This window comes from Trachypithecus francoisi, unplaced genomic scaffold (genome assembly GCF_009764315.1).
Source record: "Trachypithecus francoisi isolate TF-2019V2 unplaced genomic scaffold, Tfra_2.0 Lachesis_group4, whole genome shotgun sequence".
In the NCBI taxonomy this organism is placed as follows: domain Eukaryota; kingdom Metazoa; phylum Chordata; class Mammalia; order Primates; family Cercopithecidae; genus Trachypithecus; species Trachypithecus francoisi.
In genome coordinates this window covers 104,751,407-104,778,059 of record NW_022681469.1, presented here as the reverse complement: position 1 = coordinate 104,778,059, position 26,653 = coordinate 104,751,407, and the positions used below count along the sequence as shown (strand labels likewise).

Below are 26,653 nucleotides of genomic sequence, written 5' to 3'. Positions count from 1 at the left end.
CCCTATTTGTATTCTAGATAGCACTCGCCTGGCACAAAGTAAACCCTCAATAAATGTTTGATGAATGAATGAATGAATGAATGATGTGGAAATACTTTTGTAAATCAAGAAATGCTCACGTAGATATTCTTAATGCTAAGTCCTTCAACTAATAGAAATTCCACTCATCTCACATTTTTGTCTAATGCTTAATACATTTTCCTGGGAAAAAGAAAAGAACTGAGGCAGGATACTTATTAGAGGCAAACAGTAGCTTGACAAACCTAGCCTGGGACAGATTCAAGAGGTCTGGCTAAGAAAACTCCTGAGGTTGGCATCTTGTCCATTAGAGCCTCCAGAACTTGGAGAAAGTTCCATTCCACGCAAGGAATCATCTGCCCACCCCCATCCTCTATCTTTCTATCTATTCTATTTAAATTGTCAGTTTACATGACACTTTCAAGCATTTTTCTCACGCAGATAGGAAAATACTTAAAATATGGGTGGCCTCAAGAGAAAGGCCTGATACAAATAATATAGTACTTCTTACTTCTCAACGATGGTTGGATACACATACTCATGGCAAGAGAACAGCCTTTTGTCTTCCTGGCCCACTTACTGTCTTTGGAGTCATTTCTTTGGGTATGGCCTGGACAGTCCCAGCAGGAAGGCTGTGTGGGCTTCTCCCCAGTGAAATCCAGAACCATGAGCCATTCTTACCCTGTTTCACATGGTCAGGAGGGAGAAAGGACGCTGGCAGATGAAGGAAGCCCAGAGCTGGAAGGGACCGTAGCCAAATCCTAACATTTTACAGTCAGCTGGATACTGGTGCCCTTTCCACTGTATCCTGGGGGTTTTCTCACACTTTTGCAATCGAGTGAATCCCTTTTTAATGATCTCCCACTCCTTGCAAAAAGAACACTTATTTACTTTACCTACAGTTAAGATGGGCTTACAGGCATTAATATTATTGTTCAGTTGGTTCTTCTGGAGGCATTCTGATTAGCCCCATTTTACAGGTGGGAAAACCAACGTTCTTTAAAAAATGAGACAAGCGGCCGGGCGCGGTGGCTCAAGCCTGTAATCCCAGCACTTTGGGAGGCCGAGACGGGCGGATCACGAGGTCAGGAGATCAAGACCATCCTGGCTAACACTGTGAAACCCCGTCTCTACTAAAAAATACAAAACAAAAAACAAGCCGGGCGAGGTGGCGGGTGCCTGTAGTCCCAGCTACTCGGGAGGCTGAGGCAGGAGAATGGCGTCAACCCGAGAGGCGGAGCTTGCAGTGAGCTGAGATCCCGCCACTGCACTCCAGCCTGGGCGACAGAGCAAGACTCTGTCTCAAAAAAAAAAAAAAAAAAAAAAAAAAATGAGACAAGCTCTAAATTCTGGGAAACCCCAGGTCTCTAACCCCAAATTTGTGGGGCTCTTGCTGTGTGTCAGGGACTATTCAGTGAGTCACCTATATGAACACCTGAGTGCTGGCATTATTATACCTATTTTTTTGGATGTGGAAACTGAGCTCAGGGTTGGTATTTGAGCACAGTCACAGAGCCAGAACTCATATCTGGCTGTCACACAAGGCCATCCCTCTTCTGGAGTGCCACTTCCGTAATGTCCAGGTGGATCCCTGCCCTCCTCGGGGGGTGCGTGTGCGCGGAGGGAATGCTTTATTGGCCAGACATACACAAGCCTTCACCTCTCCAGGACCAAGAAAGGTGGTCTTGCAGTCTCCCCAACTCCTTCGCGAACTTCCCATAGGTGGTCAGGGCGCGCGGCTGCAGGACCACGGCCCAGCTTTGTCTCCCCCACCTGAGGAGCCTGCACCAGGCCGCGCCCCACACCGCCCCACCTCCGCCCACAAGGCCGGCGACCACACGGTCACCCGCGCCCACGGCCGCCTCCATCTTACATTTGGGGATCATTATTTATTCCCCAATCCTTACAAACACTTCACGAGCACCGTGCTCGCCCTACTCCGCCCCTCCCACCCCGACTCCCCCGCCCTCCGCATCCCCTTCCTCAACTGCCAGAGCCGGGATCCCAGGTGGGAGCAGGATTCAAAGTGGAAGGTTTGGACACCGCAGTTCCAGTTCCCAGTCCCCCTGAGCCGGGGCTGAGGGGATTCCCCCTCATCTGGAAAAGCCGACAGGCTTCAGCAAGGCTGGGGCCACCGCCTCAGCTGGAGAGAACCTGCCCGGGCCAACACATACCTCTCGGGCAGCTCAGAGAGGCGGCGAGGGCAGCGCGGGGGCAGGGGGAGAGGCGTGCCCGCGTGTGTGCGTGAGTGTGCGCGTGTGAGAGTGAGTGTGTGAGCATAAGTGTGTGTTGGGGGTGTATGCGCAGGCGCGCGTGCGTATTAAGATCCGGGCTGTAATTCCGCAACGAAGGTCCAGGAGATCGGGCATCGCTAGTATGGACAGAGCTTTGTGTCCAAACAGGCAGTCCAGGGACTAACCCGCGAGGGCGGGGAGCGGGGTTCTCCCGGGAGGGGCAAGGCGAGGAGCCGAGGCTGGGCACGGGAGGGGAGCGGGATTCCTAACCTGGACGGGACGCCTGGATGTGGGAAGCTCTGGACCTGGGCTCCTGCCGGAGGATCCGTGCGCCCCAGCCCAGGCTGCTCGGGCGCGGGTGACACCCACACCCCAGGGATGCTCCACGCCAGGCAACGCGCACTGGCCGCCAGGTCGGGTTCCCGAAACGGCGCCCACAACAGCGGGGAGAGTGGTGGCCTTTCGGGGGATGCCACACCTCCCGCCCCGACCCGGCTCCCCGGATCCTCCGGGCGCCTTGCCCGCCGCCCACCGGGCCCCACCCGGGGCGCGGAGGCCGCACCACCCGGCCCGGGGCTTCCCCGGCGGAGCATGCGGGGAATAGGACGCGGGTTACGCCCCCCCCACTAGGCGCCCACCGCCGCCCACCGCGCGGGAGCCCGGGCGCGGGGATGCACCGCCGCGTCCACACTCCCGCCGGCTCCAGCGGTCCCTCCCCCAGGCACTCACAAAATTGTCGCCGCAACCGTTGTCCGGACACAGCACATAGAAGGAGACGCCGGGGTCGGCGTAGAAATCCATCCTGCGCTCGGTCTCCTCGGTGGCGATGAGCTCGAAGGGCGTGTTGGAGCACCATTTCTCCGCAACGTCGGCCAGCTGCTGGAAATCCATTGCGGCCCCGCGCCCGCCTCCCGCCGCCGCCCGCCCTCCCGCTCCTCGGCGCCCTCCTCCCGGGCGGGCAGCGCGGCGCTCGGCTCGGCCTGCGCGGGCTCCTCCGGGGCCGGGCTGGGCCGGCGCGGACTGTTTACATGCGGTGCGGAGTGGGGCGGGCGGCGGCCAGGGACAGCGCGGCGCCGCGCCCGCGGCTCCTCCTCCGCCCCGCCTCCCCCCGCCCCCTTGCGGGCCGCCGAGGGGGTTGGCGCGGCCGGGCCGGGACGCGGGGCGGCGGGAGGGGCAGCCGGCACCCCCGTGGGCGCCCGGATTTTCCTGGGCGCTCCCGCCCCTCTTTATTTTTAAACAAACCGGGAGCATCCCGGGGCCCTGGCCATCGCGGGGCCGCCCCGGGCCGTGACGTCATGGACCCCAGCCAATCACCGGAGCCTGAGACCGCGCCGCGGCCTGCGAGCCCGGTGACGTCACAGCGCGGGCCTGGAATCCGCAGCTTCGCTGGTTACCTGGAAGCGGTGCGAGCGCCCAATACCTGGTTAGCGTTTTTGTGGAGTTAGAAAGCTCACGAAACGTTTTACCCAGATGCGATTTAAATGCAAGGGAGGCCAAAGAACTGCAGATAACTTGGACCTTGTCTGGGGCTAGCACTGGAGGAGCTGAGAAAATCTAGGGAAAAGGGAGTTTTTCTTTTTGCAGAAACCAAAGTTCTGTTCTCCGATTGATATAAGGAATGTGTCTTCTTAATGCAGTTATCAGACACTAATATGAATGTTCACTTGCAAAGGAAGGGCGCGTGTTATTTTTTTTATTTGCGTTACATAAAGCTGAATATTTCTTAGAAATAAGCCTCATAAGACTGGCTTCAGTATTATTCAGCTTGAATTCACATTGCATAACCTAAAAAGGTCAAGAGGATAAAGCACATTTTATTTTTTTTTTTTTTTTTTGAGACGGAGTCTCGCTCTGCCGCCCAGCTGGAGTGCAGTGGCCGGGTCTCAGCTCACTGCAAGCTCCGCCTCCTGGGTTTACGCCATTCTCCTGCCTCAGCCTCCCAAGCAGCTGGGACTACAGGCGCCCGCCATGTCGCCCGGCTAGTTTTTTGTATTTTTTAGTAGAGACGGGGTTTCACCATGTTAGCCAGGATGGTCTCGATCTCCTGACCTCGTGATCCGCCCGTCTCGGCCTCCCAAAGTGCTGGGATTACAGGCTTGAGCCACCGCGCCCGGCCAGATAAAGCACATTTTAAAACAAGAGTGTGTGGCCCAACGATTGCACCTGTTGAGTGCTCACTGGCTGCCATGTACCGGACAGGCATTACTGGATTGCAGAAAATGCACTAGGGTCCTCGCCCGCAGGACTTGAACACCACAAACACAGACACGTTGTAAACATTCAGCCAGCTTTTTTCTTTAAAGTGTGTCTTCTGAACCAGACACTGTGCACGAATTTACATTCCCACCAACACGTATATGTGTTTCCTTTTCTCTGCACCCTTGTCAACATCTGTTGTTTTTTGACTTTTTAATCATAGCCATTTTGACTGGTGTGATATTGTATCTCATTGTGGTTTTAATGTGCACTTCTCTGATGATTAGTGGATGTTGACCATTTTTTCATATGTTCGTTGGCCACTTGTTTGTCTTTTTTGAGAAATACCTATTCATGTCCTTTGCCCACTTTTTAATGGGGTTGTTTTTTTCTTGAGTTGTTTGAGTGCCTTGTAGATTCTGGATATTAGTCCTTTGTCAGATGCGTTTGCAAATATTTTCTCTCATTCTGTAGGTTGTGTTTACTCTGTTGATTATTTCTGTTACTGTGCAGAAGCTTTTTAGTTTAATTAAGGCCCATTTATCTATTCTTGTTTTTGTTGCACTTCCTTTGGGGTTTTAGTCATAAAATTTGCCTAGGCCAATGTTGCAAAGAACTGAATTCTGCCAACAACCCGAATGAGCTTCAAAAGCAGATTTTTTTCTCAAACTTCTCTTTTCCAGACAAGAACTGAGCCTATTACTATGATTTCTGCCTTGGCAGAACCTGAGGGAGAACCCAGTGATGCCATGGCTGTGCTGGGACTTCTGACTTTCAGAACTGTGGACTAATAAATAGGTGTTGTTTTAAGCTGTTAGGTCTGTTTAAATTCTTCATGCAGCAGTAGAAAACTAATACGCAGGACAATGAAGGAGATAGGCACATGTATATAAAAATGCAATATGCTGTTGTACAGTTACAAAATGTTCCTTAAAAAAAAAGTAGGGGTATCTCCAGATAGCAAAAGCTTCCTTGCAGTTTTACCTGGCACCACCATTTAAAGCATAATGTGTGTTCTAAAAATGAATTCCTTAAATTTGAGATGAAAATATGAAAAATACATTCCTTTTTTCCTTTTTGGGAAAGGAGTTTTGTTTTGTTTTTAATCCATGTGTTTTGAAATAGTCAAATTTGCTCCAAGTGATGAATGATCACATATGAAGTTATGTTTATTTAACAAATAGTTTTTGTCAGAAAATGAAAAGTTCTTATGAAAAATAGAATTTGGGGTACAAAGCAATTGGTCAGTGAAATGGATACTGTTGGGTTTCCTTAGAAATGCATTGAGAGCAACAGCAAAAGCTTCAGAACTCCATGTCTGCATTGATTCCTCCCTCTGCCATTTTAAGTTTTATGTCCAGCTGCAACTTCCTTCATTGCTCGGAACTCAGTTTTCTTTTCTGAAAACAGGGACAACAGTGACATAAAGTATAAAGTCCTTATTCCAGAACCTAGCACATAGTAAGAACTCAGTACATGCCATTATTACTCTTAATCTACTTCTTAGGGATGATGTGTAAGATCAGCTAATGAATTTTTAAAGTAAAATTCAGGAGTGACATGAGGATGATATGATTGGTAATATTGGTCACAGATGAACCTAAATCTCATTTTTTTCCCACGTCTTTAGAGCAGGGTTTCTCAACAGCAGCACTATTGATATTTGAAGCCAAAAATTCTTTGTTATTGGAGGCTGTCCTGCACATTGCAGGATTTTTAGCCACATTCCCTGGCCTCCAGCCACTAGATGCCTGTAGCATCTCTCTCTACCATCCCCTCTCTCCACTGTGACAAGCAATAATTTCTCCAGACATTGCCAAATGTCCCCAGAGTGCAAAATTGCCCCTACTTGAGAACCACAGATTTAGAGAGAAAAGTCTTGCAACAGTCGTGTTTTGGTCATTTTTACTAACTAATGGAAAGGGTGTGCACATAATGCAGCTGAAATTCATCCTGGAATTGAACATCTACAGAGGCTGCTTGAAACTTTGTTTCCTTAGAACAACTGGAAAAGCCAACAGTTGCTTAGCTAAGAAGATCATAAACCTTTGCCCTGCCTCCCTCCTGCTTGGGGAGAGTTCTGTGAGGCATCCCAGGTTGTAGGGATGTATTTAGGCCTCATGCACAGGGCAGTGGTCATTTCAGAACTCCAGCCAGGTGTTTTGTGCAGCCAGTAGGTGAAGAAACACCAGGGGTTCCCATACCCCCTTTCTTGTGTTCCTATAGCCTTTGGCTGTGGTTTGGAAGTAGAAGAAAATGAAAACTTCTCCCCAGCCAGGCATGGTGGCTCACACCTATAATCATCCCATCATTTTGGAAGGCTAAGGTGGGTGGATGACTGAGCCCAGGAGTTTGAGACCTGCCTGGGCAACATGGTGAAAACCTGGCTCTACTAAAAATACAAGAATTAGCTGGGCATGTGGCATGTGCCTGTAGTCCCAGCTACTTGGGAGGCTGAGGTGGGAGAATCCCTCGAGTCCTGGAGGTCGAGGCTGCAGTGAGCCATGATCATACCACTGCCCTCCAGCCTAGGTGACAGAGGGAAGCCCCATCTCAAAAAACAAAACAAACAAACAAAAAAATGTATCCTCACCAGCAGGCAGAGTTGTACAATCTTCATTGTATTTAAGGAATGTTTCTGTTCATTTATAGAAATCTGGACTTTGCTGTCTCTGAAAATCACCATTTGCCTTCGGGAGATGTGTGTTGGCAAGAAGAGGAGACATATTCAAACCCCACTGGCTATGCTATCAGGAGCTCAGTATGGAATCTACAGGCCACCCTAGACTGTTCTGCTAATGCTGACTCTTCTGCCCGTCTCTGTTCTCAAGTTCTCCATGGCTTTTATTCTAGTGTAAGTTTGATGTTAACATAATTTGACCTTTGATTCACTCACTCCTATGTTGTAAGTCTGTTTAATGAGCCCTACTTTTTTGATAAATCTGCTCTATCCACATAGGAGTTATACAGTAGGAGGAGGTAGGTAGAGAGGGAAGCGTAGCTGGTTCCACCTTCACCCTTCACCTGAACCCAAGGTTGTCTCATTGTATCAAGAGGGACTGTAGACCCCGTGTTCCATGAGATGGTGGTCAGGAGAGAGGTGTTTGATTTGTCACAGTGGTGATGGGAGAGGTGAAAAGACCATAGGATCTGGAGAAGTAACTCCCAGGAAAGCAACACAGGAAGGATGAGAGCTGTCTTCTCCCTGCACTGCGCTCCAGAACAATGAGCCCAGCAGTGGGGCGGGGAGGATAAGTAGAGGGCAGACATGAGTGAAGCCTGTGCCAAAGTTTATGTGTCACTGCAACTAGAGTCTGAAAGAAAATCAAGTTGGAAGATCAGCAAAAGTTGAAGATCTATATAAATGAGTCATTGTAATTTATCCCAAATGCTCAGTAAAGCTCTGGAAAAGGATTTCCTTCAGCCTCCTACTCTAGGGCTAGGAAAATACATTCTGAATTTTCTTTCTGAATCTTCCAACCTTAGTTTTTACAAAATTATTTCTTTTTTGGACATTCCTCTGAGAGGTTGGGATGTAGAAATTGAGCAAGTTAGGGGTTACATGATTTGGTTACATTTGCCTTCAAAACATGCCTAGCTGATCACATTCACCTGGTAAACATTTTCCTTTTATATATGTCAAAGAAACAGAAATACTTACGATTTGGTTTGGTTATTCATTTGAACACTTCAATATTCTGTCTTCTTCAATGATTCCCCCTTGTCCGTATTTTCAGCTGGAACAGTTTCTCATTTTCCCTATTTCTGAACACTTTCAGGGGCTTCCTTCAGTAAGCCCAACACACAAAACGTCCCTTTCGGCAAAATCTCAGCGGTGGTGCTAAGGGACTAACACAGACTTTAAGGTCACAAAACCATTGTTTTAACATTTTTCTCTGTTACTTTTCTGATAATGATGACAGTTCTGTCTCTATTATGTTTGTTGAGGCTTACTAGTACCCAGTGGTATTAGCTTGTCCTCTAGAGAGAGATCCGAAGAGCATTACACCAGATCTCCTACAAAGATGTGGGATTTCCTCTAGGAAAAGGTGAGTATCCAGGTAATTTACTAAGCCAGAAGCTGCTGTGATTCTATGGCAGCCTTATCTCTTATGACACACCCACTTACTATGATTCGGTGATCTGGATGATGGCACAGAGTGCTGTACTAAAGCCTGCCCCAGATGGTGGGTGTGCATGTCATCAGCTATGATAATGGGAAAGTGGCTAATGGAAAGAGCACAGCTCAGATATGTGACACAATGGAAACATTTGGGTGTTAGAAAGACTTCAAATTATGACTTTGCCACTAATTAATTGTGTGATCTTGGATAAGTTACTTAACCCCTGCAAACCCCAGTTTTCTCATCCATAAAAGTGGAATAAGGACATATGCCTTATGAACTTGTAAGGATCTGAGAAAATAAATATGTGAGTGTGTGACAGAGTGAGATGGGGAAGGAATGCAATGATTAAACAAGATTTTAAAAATGTGAGGAATTTGACTATATACCCAGAGTTCTTATAGCAGTGACCTTTGGTCTATAATGCATGTAGAGGTATTGACTTAATTCTAGATTTTGTTAAATCAGGTGTACATGTTGAAAATTTTAAGGTGTATCAATTAGAAATTGCATTCATCTGATAATAAAAATCTTGACTAAAGTGACTTGAACAAGATAGAAGTTTCTCTTTGTTTCTCACATGAATGAGATCTGGAGGTGGACAGTGCAGGATGGAATTGGCTGCTTCTTAATCATCAGGATTTTAGCTCTTTCTGCTTTACCGTCCTTAGTGTGTGGCTTCCATCCTCAGAGTTGCCTTATGGTCCATGATGGTTTCTGGAGTTCCATCTACACCCACGTTCCAAGTAGGATAAAAGGGGGAAGGACAGAGGAACACAGGCCAACTGTAATTACTCTTTTAGTCCCAACCAGCAACTTCCTGTTACATATTATTGTTTCCTTTGTATCAGTAGTTTTTCAGCAAGGTATATTTTCCAGAATTTTATTGCTAAGGAAGAAAAGGAGAATGACTATTGCAGGTTGCTATAGTTTGAATATTTGACCCTCCAAGCCTCACGTTGAAACTTCATCCCCGGTGGTGGAGACAGGGCCTAGTGGGAGGTGTTTGGCTCGTGGGGGTGGATCACACATGAATGGCTTGGTGCCATCCTTGCCGTAATGAGTGAATTCTCACTCTGTTCACTCCCGAGAGCTGGTTGTTAAAAAGAGCCTGCCCCCTCCCCTACCTTCCTTCCTCTCTTGCCTTGTGATCTCTCCACATAGGCTCCCCTTCTTTCTTCTACCTTGAGTGGAATCAGCCTGAGGCCTGCACCAGGTGCAGATGCTGGTGCCATGCTTCTTGTACAGCCTGCAGAACAATGAGCCAAATAAACCCCTTCTCTTTATAAACTACCCAGCCTCAGGTATTCTTTTATAGCAACAAAAATGGACTAAGACACAGGGCATCTAACAGTCTCTGCCACAAAGGTAACCACTAAGTATTAGAAGAAGAATGAAAAATTCCAAACGAGTAGAAAGAAAAATGGGAAATAAAAAAAAATCTCCATCAATCCAGTAGATAGCGAGAAAGTTATAAAAAGAAGCCAAAGTGGAATAACTAATTCCAATTAAGTGTAATCATAATCAATGTGAATATGGGAATCAATGTGTGACTTCACCCACAGATGAAAACATAGAGTGCCAGACAGAATAAACCAAACAGCTGGGCACTGTGACTCACACCTATAAACCCCGCACTTTGGGAGGCCAAAGCAGGAGGATTGCTTGAGCTCAGGTGTTTGAGACAAGGATGGGCAACATAGTGAGACCTTGTCTCTACAAAAAATAAAATATTAGCTGGGCATGGTGGCCTGTGTCTGTAGTCCCAGCTTACTTAGGAGGCTAAGGTGGGAGGATCGTTTGAGCCCAGGAGGTTGAGGCTGCAGTGAGCTGTGATCATGCCACTGCACTCCAGCTGGGTGACAGAGCAAGACTTTGTCTCAAAATAATAAATAAATAAATAAATAAATAAATAAAACTCATCTATATGCTGTTTACAAGAGACACAATTTCTAATAGAGAAAGTGTGAAAGCAAAGAAATAGGAAAATATACAATAGGCAAATAACCTTAAAGGATACTTTTTTAAAAAAGGTAAAATCATGACACATAAAAATAGAGGATGAAACATCAAATATTTTATTTAACTTCTTAATTAACTCATAACGGAACTAATAAGATGCTATATAGGAGAATTCAATGTACTACACTTTTATCGTTGAATCAGGAATGCTGAAATGAATGTACAAATAGATGTAAAACTGGTTAATATCCATGGGACAATAATCAATTGCTATTCATGGAACACAATTTTTATTTCTATAGACAAGAACTTTTTACATTCCTATAAGTGTTCTATATAGGAGCTCAAAGATAATGAAAGGCACATCATTTATAGAATCAGAAAACTTGGAAGCGGGTGCTCTAAAACAAGGCATAGTTTTCCACTGAAGACACCAGTCCACCTTTCGGTCTATTTCAAAGTCTTCCACAATTTTTCCCTGGTGTCCTTTTTCCTTTTGTGATCATAACAATTTCAAAGGAAGATTATTCTTAAGTTTGGCTTGCAAAATCCAGGTCCATATAATATTAATCACTTACAAAGTTAACTTCTGTCTAAAAGTTTGAATAAGGAATCCCAAATGATCTTTTAGAACCTCTTACCAAAAAATGTCACCCATAGTATCTATATGTTTGGGTTAATTTCTTTCTTTTTAAATTCCTCCAAATTTCTTGAGTTTCTGGCCTGACAGGAATAATATTCCTCACCTCCTGTAAGGCTAGGATCCTATAAGACAGACACCAGCCAGTTTTCCTAGGAAGGCTTTGTATGCATTGGCTCCATAAGTAAAGTCAACCTTAGCTTCTGAAAAGTGGCTGGTCACATTTGATAAAATAAGCATCATTCTCAAAAAGGACACTCCAGGTAAGGCCCTGGTTGTACAACTGATTTATCCAATTATATCCTAGTAAGAAGGAAAAGATATTCCTGTTGAGCTTTTACATATAACTATATTGCCATGAAAAGCAAAGAGACTCAGTAAGTTTCTGGATTCTATAGGATCAGTGAGAATCAAATACAATTTTTAGATGTTTCAGTTCAGTTTATGATATGGGTTGGCTGTGTCCCCACCCAAATCTCATCTTAAATTGTAGCTCCCATTAATTCCCACATGTTGTGGGAGGGACCTAGTGGAAGATAACTGAAACATGGGGACGAGTCTTTCCCATGCTATTCTCATGATAGTGAATAACTCTCACGCGATCTGATAGTTTTATAAAGAGGAGTTTCCCTGCACAAGTTCTCTAGTCTGCTGCCATGTGAGACGTGCCTTTCACCTTCCACGATGATTGTGAGGCTTCCCCAGCCATGTGGAACTGTGAGTCCATTAAGCCTCTTTCTTTTGCAAATTGCCCAGTCTCTGGTAAGTCTTTACCAGCAGTGTGAAAATGAACTAATACAAATTACAAAACGAGTCTACTAAATTTTATAGGTTGTAGATAGCTTAGAAAAAATTGGTTTATGTCTACAACCAGACTATAGAACATTGAAACAAAATCAACAACATTATTTTAAAAAACATAATAAAATTTCCCTCCTCAGTTCATTTAGTCTTATGTAAGTAATTCTTGTTTTGAGGATCTTGGGTTAGCAGTTCTCCAGACTAAAAGGAGTCCTAGAGATCCTGACTGAGTTTACTCATCTGAGCTGAGAGTTATCTAAGAGATATCAGCTCAGAAAGCTATACCCAAGAGTCTATGTTTTAAAGTGTCAACAGTTTGAAGTATCCAATACAGTCCTTCTCCATGAAGCTTTGAGACTGTCTTTCTTGGTTGAAGACACAAAATCTGGCCTGTAGCTTATAGCAGGGTCTTCACACAAGCCTGCAGGGCCTTAGTACAAGCCTGAGACTGTCCTTGGCTGAAGACACAAAATCTGGCCTGTAGCTCATAGCAGGGCCTTCACACAAGCCTCAGAGTGAAAAAAAAAAAAAATCTCCAGATGGCAGAGACTTAGAGTGGCTGTTTGTAATTTATAACTGGTAGCCCTCAAATGTGACAGGTCAGATGAGGGGTGCATAATTATAATGCAACCAGTAAAGAAATGTGGTTGCTTCTGTGGCATGCCAAAGATAATAAAGCCGTTCCAAAAAATAAAAATAAAAAAATAGGCAAGTTGTCTCTAAGGATAATAATTAAGTTTGCATTAAAAAAATCTGATTTATAAAAATGGAGGGACACAATTTTTATAGAGAAAAATACATTGAGATATAACATAATTGTGAGATATAATACACCAAATATATGAGGTAAAGAGATTCAGCAGTAGGGCCTAGGCATTTTATTTTTTATAAAACTCCATAGTTGAAAACAACTAGCTTAGGAGATAGTAAATTCAAATTAAAAATCTAAGACTGTGGCCAGGCTAAGGAAACATTTTAAATAATAACTGAAATTAGGATTGAGAACACTACACTGTTGTCTAATATCATTGGGCAAAGCATTGTCAGGACTCTGATAAATACAAGAAAACACAACAAACCAATTTCATAAGAGTTTGATCAGTGTTTTCCTTGAGGGTAAAAATAAATCGTGGGCAGCCAGGGCACTGATAAATCTCCAGGGATTTCCTCTAAAGTTCAGATGCTCCTTGGCTTCCAATGAGGTTAAATCCCAATAAACTCATCGTAAATCAAAAATGTCAGAAGTCAAAAATGCATTTACTACCCCAATAAACCCAGTTGAAAAATCATAAGTCAAACCATTATAAGTTAGGAACCATCTGTATGCCGTTTCTGAAATAGTTACATGAACAATATTTTATCTACACAAATTTAACCTAGGAAAGACTAAGTACCTTCTCTGGTTTGATAACTCTTCTCACACAAATCCTACAATAGTAACATATCGAAGAAACCTAACCCTTATCTTTTTATGTGATGAAAGAAACAAGTTTGTGATTTTCAAGGGACCCACTGGAAAATCTCACAGATATTTTAGGTGTAATAGATATCCTAATTTTCTGTATATTAGAAAATGTTAAATTTTATGTTCCATGTATTTTACTACCATAAAAAAGGTTAAAAAATTATGATGAAAGAATGGCAAAAAAAAAAAAATCTGATCTTTTTTAAATTTTTTCCTAAATTTAAGATCTGATTTTTTTGTGAGAACAAAAATTAAAAAAAAAAAAAAACTTGTCAGAACATATTTGAATGCTTGATTAAGATAGGATCTTGGGTGCCTTAGAAACAATACTTTATTACTTATTTGAGTCACAAAAAAAGCATTTTGAAATAAACATAGAAGGCAACATGATTAAAAAGAACCTTTGCTCTTTCATAAGTGAAAACCTTTTGTACTTTTTAAATAGTCGAGGATCTAGTAAGGTCAACAGAAAGCACAGGAAATTATTCTGGTAAGACCTAGAATCTTTGCTATCCAGGCAGATTACACAGCAAGTAATGAATAACCTTTTACATTGTCGGTGAAAGCATTAATCAGTAAAACAACGAAAAAGGCTTACCAAAATTAGGCAAACTTTGCTAAGATTTCAATAGATTATGGAGCTCCTTTTCAGACTCAAGTATGATAAACGAAGGCAAATAAAACTCACTTTCCAAGTTTGTCCTACATTTTGCTCTTTTTTATCCCACACAAACTGACATTTTTCTTTAGAACAGATCTCAGGGGGCCTGCAGGGTCAAAACTAATTTTATAATAATACTAAGATATTATTTGTGTTCACATGCATTCATCATTGCTATCTTCAAATGAATCACTAAATATTTTAAAGATTTTCAGTTTCTATTTTTAATACAGTAAATATTGATAGTCAGAACCCACATAACAAAAGTTCTCTGGGGTCCTCCCTAAGTCCTAAAAGTGTAAAAGAGGTCAGAAACAAACGAAAAAAGCCCATCTACTGCTTTAGGACAAAATTATTCTTCTTCCTTGGAAAACAAAAGCACACACACAGTTGTATTTGTCACTACTTCTCCTAATTTAGTCTTAATAAGTCATATTAAATACATTTTAACCAAAATAGCTGACATCTGTTTACAATGACCCATAGATATAGCCTCTCTGTAGCATATAAAAATAAGAAGCAAAAGTATATAAAGTTAAACTAGGATTAGCCATCAATGTTTTGGTATTATACCTTACTTGGCTGCATATACTAGAAAGTCAAGTCAAACTAGCTTAAGTAGAAAAGGAAATGCACTGGGTCAGGTAACTGCTAAGTTCAGGAACTGGATAACTTCAGGCATGGCTAAATCTAGATGCCCAGGTAAAGTTATCGGGTATCTATCTCTCTCCATCTCTTGTTTCTGTTTTCCTCTGTGCTGGCTCTGTTCTTCAGCAGGCTGTCTTCTGATGCTGAAAAGACAACCCCTAGCAGCTCTAAGCTCATGTGATCCTTAATTTCTCAGAGCTCAAAAACGAGAGATCCACATTCTCTCCTTCTAAGTGCCTGATTATTCTCCCTAAAAAGTCCTTAAGTAGTTCTACTTGGAGCTGAAGCCCACCTCTGAGCCAATCACTGATGCTAGAAGTCTGTGATACTCTAAAAGCTCAGCCTGGATCCTTGGCCCACCACTGTGTTTGAGGACGGGAATCCCTTGATTGCAGGATCTACCACATCATTCAGAAGAAGGAGCAAAGGTTCTCTGCACCAAGTGTGATGCTGAATGTTTTCCTTAAAAGGCAGATTTGTTTAGTGGAAAGAAAGCCAGACTGACATTCAAATGACCTAAGGTTTAGTTCCAATTCTACTATCCCCTAACTGTGTGACCTTGACCTTGGGTAAGCCATGTAACTTCCTTGGACACTACTGTTTCATCCATAAAATAAATATGTTGGATTAGATTCTATTAGATCTAAATATCTATAATTGTATTTCACTAATTCAGGAAGAATCCAGGTTCATTCTTCTGTTCTGGGACTCAAAACAGATGAGAAGATGAAGTAGGTTCTGGTTATCTTAGTCAATGGTCTTCTGGTTGTCAATAACAGGAACTCATTCAAGCTAGCTTAGGGGGGAAAAAGTCAGGAGACCTTTGTATAAAAGTCCAGAATATCTCACAGAACCCAAGGACAGGAGTGGGTTTCATCACAGCTGAGAACAAGGAACTAGAAAACTACCAGGAACTACTATTTCCAGTCCCTTCCTCTCTCTCTCCCACCCCTCCTCTTCTTTGTCTCTAGCCAGATCATTTTCCATCCTTTACTTTGCACATCTGTTCTGTTCTTCTCTTAAAATATCCACTTTTCTGCTTCTCCTAGCATGTGGATGAGAATGCTTTTCTACGATGGCAGCTTCTGCTCATCAGTTTCCATTACCCTCATTCCAGTTAACAGGTTGTCTGTTACTGAACCCCAGCTCCAATTTGATTGGCTCACCTCAAACTCAGGAGTCCCTTCACGGACAGGAGAACAGAGTGAGCCATCACAAACATTATGTCTTATGGAGATGGAGATATTCTCAGTGGAAGGGGGTACTGAGCTGGGAAGACATTGCAAAAGGTATCTATTTCAACAGTTACATTGTGGTTGTTTTTCTATACAGACAGCAAGGTACTACCATAAGGAAAGGAGAAATTTACAACTATAAGGCTTTTAGACAATCATGATTTTTAAAAAAACAACTTCTTGGAAGGGGGTGAATTCATAGAATATAGGAAGCTGAATGTGAGTCATAATAACCTTATTTAAGAAAGTGGGGGAAAAAAGCCCAGTGGAAAGTGTAGCCAAAAGCATAACAGATAACAGTTTTAGGGTCTTGTATGATCTATGTATATTTGGCAGTGAGGACACCAAGAGATCCATATATAGATACAGTGGTATTTCTTTTCTGAAACAATTAGAATAGCCAGATGGGCCAGTTTTCTACAGCAGCTTCTCAGCCAATGTGTTCTGATTCTACCTCTTAGAAGAAAGGCCATCTGATGGACGCCCAGGCAGAATCACAAAAAGTTTCACACTGACATTCTCATTTCTTTAGTCATAGCGCTTACAGTGCTTTATATACACATAAAAATCTAGGCATATTACTTTCCTTTATAGGTCTCTAAGGCCCACCTAGTTCAGCCCTCTTCAAAAGTTCTTTGTGGCAATCATACCAAGATAGTTGGATGGAACTTCTGTAGAATGAATAGCTCCAAGCAACTCTAGGACTGGGCAGGAAAAGTGTGAACTCCCTGGTATGTGCAGGACAGAATCACATTGACAAGACCAGCATCTTTTCCTGGAAATAGCAATTTGCTAGTTTTGGATCTTTGACCCTGCTTATTTATTGATTTGGAAATTTAAACAGCATCATCTCCAAAATGTGCCTCTGGGCAGAGATACAAGATTAAAAGTCACACATGAAGGCAGCCAACTGTTTTTCCTTGTAAAGAAAAGGAAATCAATAAACTGTAGGTTTTTTTTTTTTTTTTAGACAGGGTCTCGCTCTGTCACCCAGGCTGGAGTGCAGTGGTGCAATCTCTGCTCACTGCAACCTCCGCCTTCTGGGTTCCAGCGATTCTCCTGCCTCAGCTCCCCAAGTAGCTGGGATTACAGGCTCCCACCACCACACCCGGCTAATTTTTGTATATTTAGTAGAGAAGGAGTTTCATCATGTTGGACAGGCTGGTCTCAAACTCCTAATCTCAAGTGATCCGCCCGCCTCAGCCACCCAAAGTGTTGGAATTACAGGCATGAGTCACTGTGCCCAGCCAATAAACTGTAAATTCTTCATACCTTTAACCACTCCTCTTATCACAGTGGCCCGAATCCCTCTCTGGGTCTGTTTCTGACCACTGTCTTCCTGACATCTACCCTGAGCTGCCACTTTCTGACCAACCTCCCATGGAAGAAAATGGTAGCATGCATGGGTCAAAGAAGAGGCAGACCTGAAAAAGAGAAAAAGATACCTATTTTTTCATGTGGAACCCTGCCACTGCTGCTTCCTAGTAAATCACAGTATATATCCTTTGGTCCAGTCATTGGGCCATTGTTACATTTTTCCCATAGGTTAAACAGATTAATGGTAAAATCTACCATGATCGATTTGGTAAAGAAAAAGTCAGTTCTCTGGTTGTCAATATGTTACTGGTGTTTCTCCAGCAAAGGCAGCCATGGGTTGGCCTATTGTCCCAGTGTCCTTTTTGTTTTAGCATTTGTCTTGGAAATAATTGTCAGTTTGGATGATCAATTACATGATCATTCTACCTGTGGTACTAATGCTTAGAGAAGCAGACCAGAAACCTACTTACGGTGTTTGAAGTCCCTTATTTGTATCTTTAACCAAAGCAAGTTGGCCACCAATCAAGCCAATTGAATTACAGGAAGTTTCAACTAATGCTCTCAAGTGAACATGCATTAATTTCACCCAAACTAGACCTGACTGGTGACTTTAAAATTGGTTCTTAGTTGTGTTTTTTCCAATTTCTCTACATCACTGTGTTAAATTAAGTTTAGCATGAAGCTGCCTCCTTACATGTTTAAGTTCAGCCTAAAGGTTTAACTGGAACCTAATTGGATATGTAAACAGACTGTTGTAACCTACACTTGCACCAATCGCAGAGTTCTGGCCAATCACAGGCATGTTGCTTTCCTTTACAGGTCTTAGTATGGCCAATCACAGGCAGCCAACTGTTTAAACTGTATTCAAATACAGCAAACCCTGAGCTAACCAATCCAGCTGTTTCTGTACCTCACTTCTGCCTTTTTGTACGTTACTTTCCCTTTTCTGTCCGTAAATGTTAGCCGACCATGTAACGGCCCTGATTCTAGAGGCTGCCCCATTCTCAAATTGTTGTTTACTCAGTTAAACTGTTAAATTTAATTTGTCTAAAGTCTTTTCTTTTAACACCTGCCAACACGTTATTTTCTGTTTTTTTTTTGTTTGTTTGTTTTTTAATTATTTGTATTATAGCCATCCTACTGAGTATGAAGAGGTATCTCATCGTGGCTTTGATTTGCAATTCCCTAATGACCAAGTTCTTAGCTTTTTGATAGCACAGAGAAGACTGTTTGCTCTCAGAGGCTTGCATTGTATCTTAGAGGTTTAATATTCTCAGAGATGAGAATATAGTAGGTGTTAACAAATCTCTCATTCAGCAAACATTCACAAAAAGAGCCTGAGTTTTGTACATCCGCTCGGTACCAATAAAAAAGAGTTATATTTAGCATCAGGAGGCCAGAAGATCAGAGCACATAAATACATCCTAAAGACTGTGACAACAGATTCCTAAGGTGACAAATTCACACCTCAACATGAAGCAGGTGGAAGCTCTCAAATCCATTGCAGCAAAATGGTGGCTGAAGGTCAATTACAGTTAAAAGAGGTATAAGCGGCTGTTTTCATCTCCCTTTTCATTGTAATAAAATGTGTCTTGGCAGAAACCTCTCCAAAGGAGATGGGTGCCCACTTCCTAGAGGTGTTTGGTGGATTAATGTGAGCAAAACATTCTGTGATAAGACTTCTGCTGCAATTGAAAGGAGAGTGCTCTTATTAATGAGACATCCAATTCTGAGCATTTATTACATGTAAGATACTGTCCTCGGCAGTTTCTTAATAGCTGAGAATGTAATGCACGGCTTTGAGACATTATCTCAATCTTAACAGCTGCTTCCAGGGCTGCAGCACAGGTTCTGTCTGGGTTTAGATCTGAGCTTTCATGTACTAGCTCTGGTATTTAACCTCCACATGCATCAATTTTCTTATCTATAAAGGAGGAAATTAAAATGCCCACCTCTTAGGGTTGTTTTCAGGATGCGCTAAGCTGGTTGACTTCCTACATGGAGAGAAGTCAATACATGTTAATTCCCTTTGCCTTCACTTAAAATTAGGAATATTATAGATATTATTCCTTCTATTTTCTAGATGGGAAAAGTGAGGGATAGGTCCCGTAGTGACTGAGAAGTCATCATCTTTTGGGGTGTCCTCCCAGCTCACAGCCATTTCCAATTACCTGAGAACTCTCCCCTGACCCGAGGTGATGAACCCACAGCAGTCATATCTGTACCATGGGCTAATGCCCCTCAGGCCACCATTGATTGAATGGAGGAAGACAGATATGGGACTTAAGTGGGCCAATCAGATTTTTGTCCAAGAATTTGGGAATGAGACCAAGATACAGAAAGGTAGAATCTGCATGTGCAAAGGTAAAACTGTGTCACGTAACTTAGGCATTGATGCCACTATATCCTGTCAGATGAATGGGAGACGTGGAGAAAGATGGGCCTCAGAGAGAGAAGACAGAAACAGATATGCAGCCATGGCAGCTGAGAAAAGATCCCAGTGACTTTCAGCTCCTGGTTCTAGTCCTTTCTCAGCCTAGCCCATGCCTTTCCCCTTGGATTCCATGAGATGCCCACCTACCTGCAGAGTTATCATAAAGCCCCTCATGTTGCTTCTCGTAGTTTGGTGGGCAAGATTTTCACAGGCCACAAACTCAAATAGGCAAGCGATTGAGTTTTATTTTCTTGTAATATAATTTAATTTGTCTTTTGAGACCTCATTCTATCTGATGGCAGAAAAACAATCAAATAAGCTCCAGATAGACTCAGTCATTTCAGGGTTTTCTCAGGCATTTTAGGTCTCACTTAACTCAGGATACTCTCACATACTTCCTTCTCTCCAGAAGGCATCTTGGGGCATGCGGGCCATCCTGACCCAGGAGAGGCATTTAGTCCAGGCTGACTCCCTGGAGAGAGGCATCACCCAGATGTGATGCATCCTGTCTCATGCTAGGTCATCATCTCCTGCAGGTCACTCTGCACCCGCCTGATTCTGACTGACAGGCCGCCTGGGCCACCATCAGACATTTGTGTGTCCCTGTTAGAAATGAATCAACATCTCAGTTTTTAAATTTTTTAAAAAATAAAAATATAAATAAAGTCTTGGCAAACTTTAATCTGCAGGAAGTAGAGTTGTGTAGTTATACTTCTAATCTGTTTCTAATATCTTGTTGGTAACGTAAGCTTTGTGCTTTCATTTTTTAGTGTACACACTAAACTTTTGAAACTTAAAATTCTTTTTCTCATAAATTCTGGTAGTTGTAAATCAAAACTGTTGTTTTTTAAAGATTTTAATTTTTTTCTGGAGGGGGGTCTTGCTCTGTCACACAGGCTGGAGTGCAGTGGCATGATCATGGCTCACTGCAGTCTTGAACTCCTGGGCTCAAGTGGCCCTCTCGCCTCAGCCTCCTGAGTAGCTGGGACTACAGGTGTGTGCCACCATGCCTGGCTAATTTTTTATTTTGGTGGAGATGAGGTCTCACTGTGTTGCCCAGGCTGGTCTCAAATTCCTGAGCTAAAGCAATCCTCCCACCTCAGCCTCCCCAAGTGCTAGGTTTATAGGCAGGAACCATCGTGCCTGGCCCTAAATTTAATTTTTAATAAATTACATTTTAAGGCTATTATTTCTACTACGAATTTTAAGAAACTAGCTTGGAACCAATTTGAATCTCAAGTACCTGACTTGGAACTCAAATTCATTTGGCCAAGACATTGTATAGTGCTAACTTAACTTGGAAAGGCCATGGGGTAACTTCTAGGAAATGCACACACACACATATAATTTCATTGTATGGCATGAGTTTGAATCGATTTCTCAATTACTATGAGCTGAGAACCCCAGTCTCCCAAGAATGCTTTCCATCCTTGACCCTGCCTGCCTCTCGCAATTTCCAGACTGTCTTCTCAATAATGTTCAATCTGCCTTCCACAGTCATTACGTCAACTGGGCACAGATGCTGGAGGGCAGACGGAAAGGCGGTGACAAAGTTAGACCTACATTTGCAAGACCAAGTGAAACGCACACCCACTCTCCTGAAGCCAAACTGCTTTTGGAAGGCGGGCAGGGGAGTGCCATTCCCTCTAGCATACTTGTCATTCCCAGCCTAGGTTTCAGATCCTTTTTATACCCTGGCCTGTGGAGAGACTTGCTGCTAAATTCTGTTATTTCACAGCCCATCTCTAGCAACTGTGTTGGGGAATGACTTCAGACATTCCAGGTTTTGCTCAGAGAGAAATTTCAACAAGAAAGCTAGAATGGGGGAGTAGTTAAGATTTAGTTGCAGCAAACTGGAGACCGGAAATATAAAGTTATTCAGAATAGTCAATGAAAATCATTTCTGTGGGAGAGAAACAAATGATCTTGCTTTAAATGTAAGGCATCTATCAGCAGCACAATGTAAATTAGGATTCTAGGGTTCTTAGTGCAGCTAGTCCCTTTTTTATTTCTAGGTGCAGAAGTGTAGATTTGCAGAACAGCTAATCAAATATATGCAGGAAGATGCCCCCCATTTATCCTTATGCTTCTAAGACAGAAGTTTTTCTTCAGTTGTTTGTTCTTTAATGAATTTTAATGATGTAAGAAAAATACAATACACTTTAGGTGAAAAATCGCACACATAAACAGATATTCACACGTGAATCAAGTTATATAGTACATATATACACACATATATGTATATGTATATCTAAACACATATAATACAAAAAGGAGAAAACATATAAATCATGGCCACTTTTAGGTAGTGGTACAATGAGTAGTTTGCATTTTCCTCCTAACATTTCTATGGATGTCCCCAATTTTTTAATCACTCTTACCAAGAGAAAATAATTAACATCATACTTTTTTTAAAGGGTGGAATGAAACTCCTAATTTTCTTAAAAGAAGATGTGAGAAAACAGTCTGAAAACTCTCCTGCCATACTGCCTTAACATGCTTGACAAAATACAGCGAAAATTATTTTAAATGCATGAATGAACTGGCAAGAGAGAAAGGAAGTCTCCAGGTGGGTCAGTAACAAAGAGGGAAGTGAGTGGTAAGGATGTGGGATGCTGTCACAGCTGGGCGTAGTTAAAAAACTGCAGCAGTTTTTAAAAGGCTACACCCATACTGAAAAGAGTAGATGAGGAAAACCATCAATTCACTGGCACAGAGAGACAAAAAAGAATTGATATGCCTCTGTCTGGATGGGGAAAAATGTTCTCTGAGAAATGAATTCTCAGGGTCTGTTTCTACCTCAAATTTGAAGGTTCAAGTTTGCAGACGGTCCAGGAACCATGATGATAAATGACTCCCAAAATGATAAACAGCCAAAAAAGAGGTCCAGGTCTGGTGATCTTTTTGTGGCAAATGCAAAACTGCTCTTGAGGGACACATCTACAACCAGGTCACAGGGGATTCTTACAGAAAAACAGGCTTCTTTAAAGATAAGCTCACAAACACAAATAATGAAATGCAGGAGGACAAAATCCTGCTGACTTAAAAGTCAGCAGACACAATAAATAACACTAAAAGATACCCTAAAACTTCATATCATAGAATGACAATTGGAAAGGGAATGTAAAATAAACATGTTTAAAATTATTAAAGCCCTAAAAGATGTAATTAAAACACCAAGAAAAGAACAAACCTCATGAGAGGCACTGTTGCACGATAGTTAAGAGCACAGAAACTGAAGCTAAAGTGCTGGGTTCAAATCTTATCACTATCACCTACCACCTGGGTGACCTTGGGTGAGTCACTTAATATTTCTGTGCCTCAAGTCCCTCATCTGTAAAGTAGGTATACTAATGGTATCTATATCAATGGGTTATTGTAAGGGTTAAGTGTGTTAATATATGTAAAGTGCTTAGAAAAGTACACATATGCTTGGCACAGAGTAAGTTTTAGCTACTATCGTAACAAAAAAAAAAAAAAACAAAAGTGGGGCAGGTGTGGCTCACTCCTGTAATCCCAGCACTTTGGGAGGCTGAGGTGGGCGAATCACATGAGGTCAGGAGTTCAAGACCAGCCTAGCAAACATGGTAAAACCCTGTCTCTATCAAAAATATAAAAATTAGCCAGTCATGGTAGTGCACACCTGTAGTCTCAGTTACTGAGGAGACTGAGGCAGGAGAATCACTTGAACCTGGGAGACAGAGGTTGCAGTGAGCTGAGATCATGCCCCTGAACTCCAGCCTGGGCATCAGTGAGAAAAGTAATATTTTGAACAGAAACAAATTAGAATGTCTAGAAATGAGAACTAGCTATTAAATTAAAAGTTTGTAAGCTGAAAAAGAAGTTGAAGAGAGAATTAGTAAATTAGAAGTCCCATCTGAGGAAATTATGCTAAGTGCAGCAATATGATGAAGAGATGGAAAATGTTAAAAGGAGGTTATGAGGTGCAAGGAATGAGATAGTCTAGTATGTATTTAATAGAAATTCCAGAAACAGTAATAGGGAGATTAGTGAGGTGGTAGTATTCAAAGAGATAATAACATAGACTCTACTAGAATTGTAAGGAAAGAATCTGCAGAATAAAAGCCTGCACTGAGTCCAAGGATAAGAAATGAAAATAAATCTACACTAGACATAATAGGGAAACCGCAGACCACAAAACAAAGTGAAGATCCTAAATGCCACCAGAGATAAAGGACAGACTACCTATAAAAAAGCAAAAAATAAGTTGACAGCACAGTGTTCAATAGTCAGAGGCCAGGAGACAACAGAAAAATATCTTCAAAATATACAGGGAAAATAATTGATAAGCTAGAGTTTTATAACTACCTAAACTATAATTCAAAAGTGAGGCAGAAAAAAGACATTTTTAGGCAAAGACTGAGTTTACCATTCATAGGCCCTTCCAGAAATATTACTATGGGAACATTTTACTTCCAGAAGGAGCAAATCAAAAGCAGAAGAAAGATGCAGAAAGCAAGAACTAATGATCTCCAAAGAAATAGCAAATGCGGGTAAACCGGAGCAACCACTTACTGTAGAAAACACCACTCCTACTGCTAATAGTAATGATGATGAATTTGAGGGACATAAAAACAAGGAGGCACAAAACTATCAGATGACAAAAACATGTCAGACAAGAGGCAAGTTCTAAGGTTCTAAAATGTTCTAAGGTTAGTTGTATATTTTAGGAGAAAGGTAGAGATATTGATAAACTTTAAGCTTGTTAAGCATACATGTTAATTTTTTTTTTTTTTTTAAAGAGACAGAGTTTCATTCTGTTGCCCCAGCTGGAGTGCAGTGGTCTATCACCGCTCACTGCAGCCTTGAACTCCTGGGCTCAAGTAATCCTCCCACCTCAGCCTCCCAAATAGCTGCGACTATAGGTACCTGCCACCACACCTGGCTAGTTTTGTAATTTTTTTTTATAGAGATGGGTTTTTTTGTTTTTTGTTTTTTTTCAGACAGGGCCTGGGTCCGTCACCCAGGCTGCAGTGCAGTGGCATGATCATAGCTCACTGCAACCTCCGCCTCCCAGCCTCAAGCTATCCTCCCACCTCAGCTTCCCAAGTAGCTGGGACTACAGGCATGAGTCACCATGCCTGGCCAGTTTTTTCTTTTTGAATGTGTGCAGTTAAACCCACAAATGACTCAAGTTCTGCTTTAGCTACATCCCTCAGATTTTATTATGTAGTCATACTCTTTTTATTTTATTGTATTATAAAATAAATTTTATATTATTTTATTTTATTGTAGTCATACTCTTTCAGTGCTAAGTATGCACTCATTTCATTTATGATTTCTTTTTTGACATGTAAATCATTTAGAAGTATTTTTTTAAGGTTTTTTTTAAAGAGTTATCTTTTTGTTAACTAATTTCAAATTGTAGTATATTGTGGTCAGAAAATCTTGACTTTTTGGTATATGCTGAGTCATGAAAATTGTCATGTTCAAGCCTTTCATATTCTATTTTTGTCTACCCCATACTGACTGTGAATTTGTTCATTTTTTCCATCTCTTTCTGTCAATTATGCTATTAGTTGTTGCACAGAAAATCAGAACTGTTGAATATTCCTAGTGAATTGTTCATGTTTTCATTTTGCAGTGACTTTCTTTATCCCTAAATACTTTTAAAGTCTTTTTTGTCTAATATCAGCATAATTACACTGTGTTCTTGGCCTCTGCTGTGGCTATAAAATTTTATGCTATCAATTTTAAAAATTAATATTTACCTGGTAATTATTTTGCCATTCCATTGTTTTTAGTCTTTCTATATCATTAGATTTTAAGCATGCCTATTGTGAACAGCATATGGTTGGCTTTTTATGTCTTATATCCAAGAGTCTATTTTTAAACTCATGGATTTAAAAAATATATATATATACTTATATACAGTCATGTGTTGCTTAACTACAGGGGTACTTCTGAGAAATGTATCATTCCATACAAAATTAGCTGGGTGTGGTGGCATGTACCTGTAGTCCCAGTTACTTGGTAGGCTGAGGTGGGAGGATTGCTTGAGCCTGAGAGGCAGAGGTTGCAGTGAGCAATGGCCATGCCACACTATTCCGGCCTAGATGACAGAACGAGACCCTGTCTCAAAAAAAAAAAAAAGTCCTAATGGTGATAAAATAAATGTTCATTTTTATAGCTATAAAGCAAATATGCAAACCCAAGAACGTAGAAGCTAGAAAATTATAAAAATAAAACAGAAATGAATGAAATAGAAAACTAAGAAACAACAAATAAAATCCCAAAACCAAAAGTGGTTAAATGAAAAAAATTTAAAATAAGATGACACAGAATAGCCAAAACAATCTACAAAAAGATCATAGTTGGGAGAATTACATTTTCTTATTTCAAAACTTGTTACAAAGTTACAGAAATCAAAACTGCTATATTAATAGTTAATTGATTTTTGACAAACATTTTCAAATATTTGAAAATCATATACATGAAGAGGACTTACATCCAGAATATATAAAGAACTCTTAAAACTCAAAATAAGGTCCAGGTGTGGTGGCTCACACGTGTAATCCCAGTGCTTTGGGAGGCCGAGGCGGGCGGATCACCTGAGGTTAGGAGTTTGAGACTAGCCTGGCCAAAGTGATGAAACCCCGTCTCTACTAAAAGTACAGAAATTAGCCAGGCATGGTGGTGCGTGCCTGTAATCCCAGCTACTTGGGAAGCTGAGGCAGGAATATTGCTTGAGCCCAGGATGCAGAGGTTACGGCAAGCCAAGATCACACCACTGCACTCCAGTCTGGGCAACAGAGCGAGACTCCGTCAAAACAAACAAACAAAAAAACTCAAAATAAGAAAACACCACAATTAAAAGTTGGGCAAATAATTTGAATAGATATTTCTTTAAAGACAATATACAAATTGCTAATAAGCACATGAAAAGATGCTCAACAT

General features: G+C 41.8%; 1 protein-coding gene across 2 annotated transcripts in view; it reads right to left on the bottom strand.

The window, feature by feature from the left end:
- The window catches only part of MTURN (maturin, neural progenitor differentiation regulator homolog), a 30,588-nt gene extending 27,079 nt beyond the window's left edge, over positions 1-3,509 (bottom strand). Inside the window, exon 1 of one of the 2 annotated variants that reach the window (XM_033194979.1) lies at positions 2,982-3,509. In XM_033194979.1, coding sequence (XP_033050870.1) covers positions 2,982-3,503 — 522 coding nt within the window. In that variant the 5' untranslated portion in view covers positions 3,504-3,509. The remainder of the gene's footprint in view (positions 1-2,981) is intronic. The other variant, XM_033194978.1, reaches the window with a different exon arrangement.
- Positions 3,510-26,653: the final 23,144 nt, after the last annotated feature.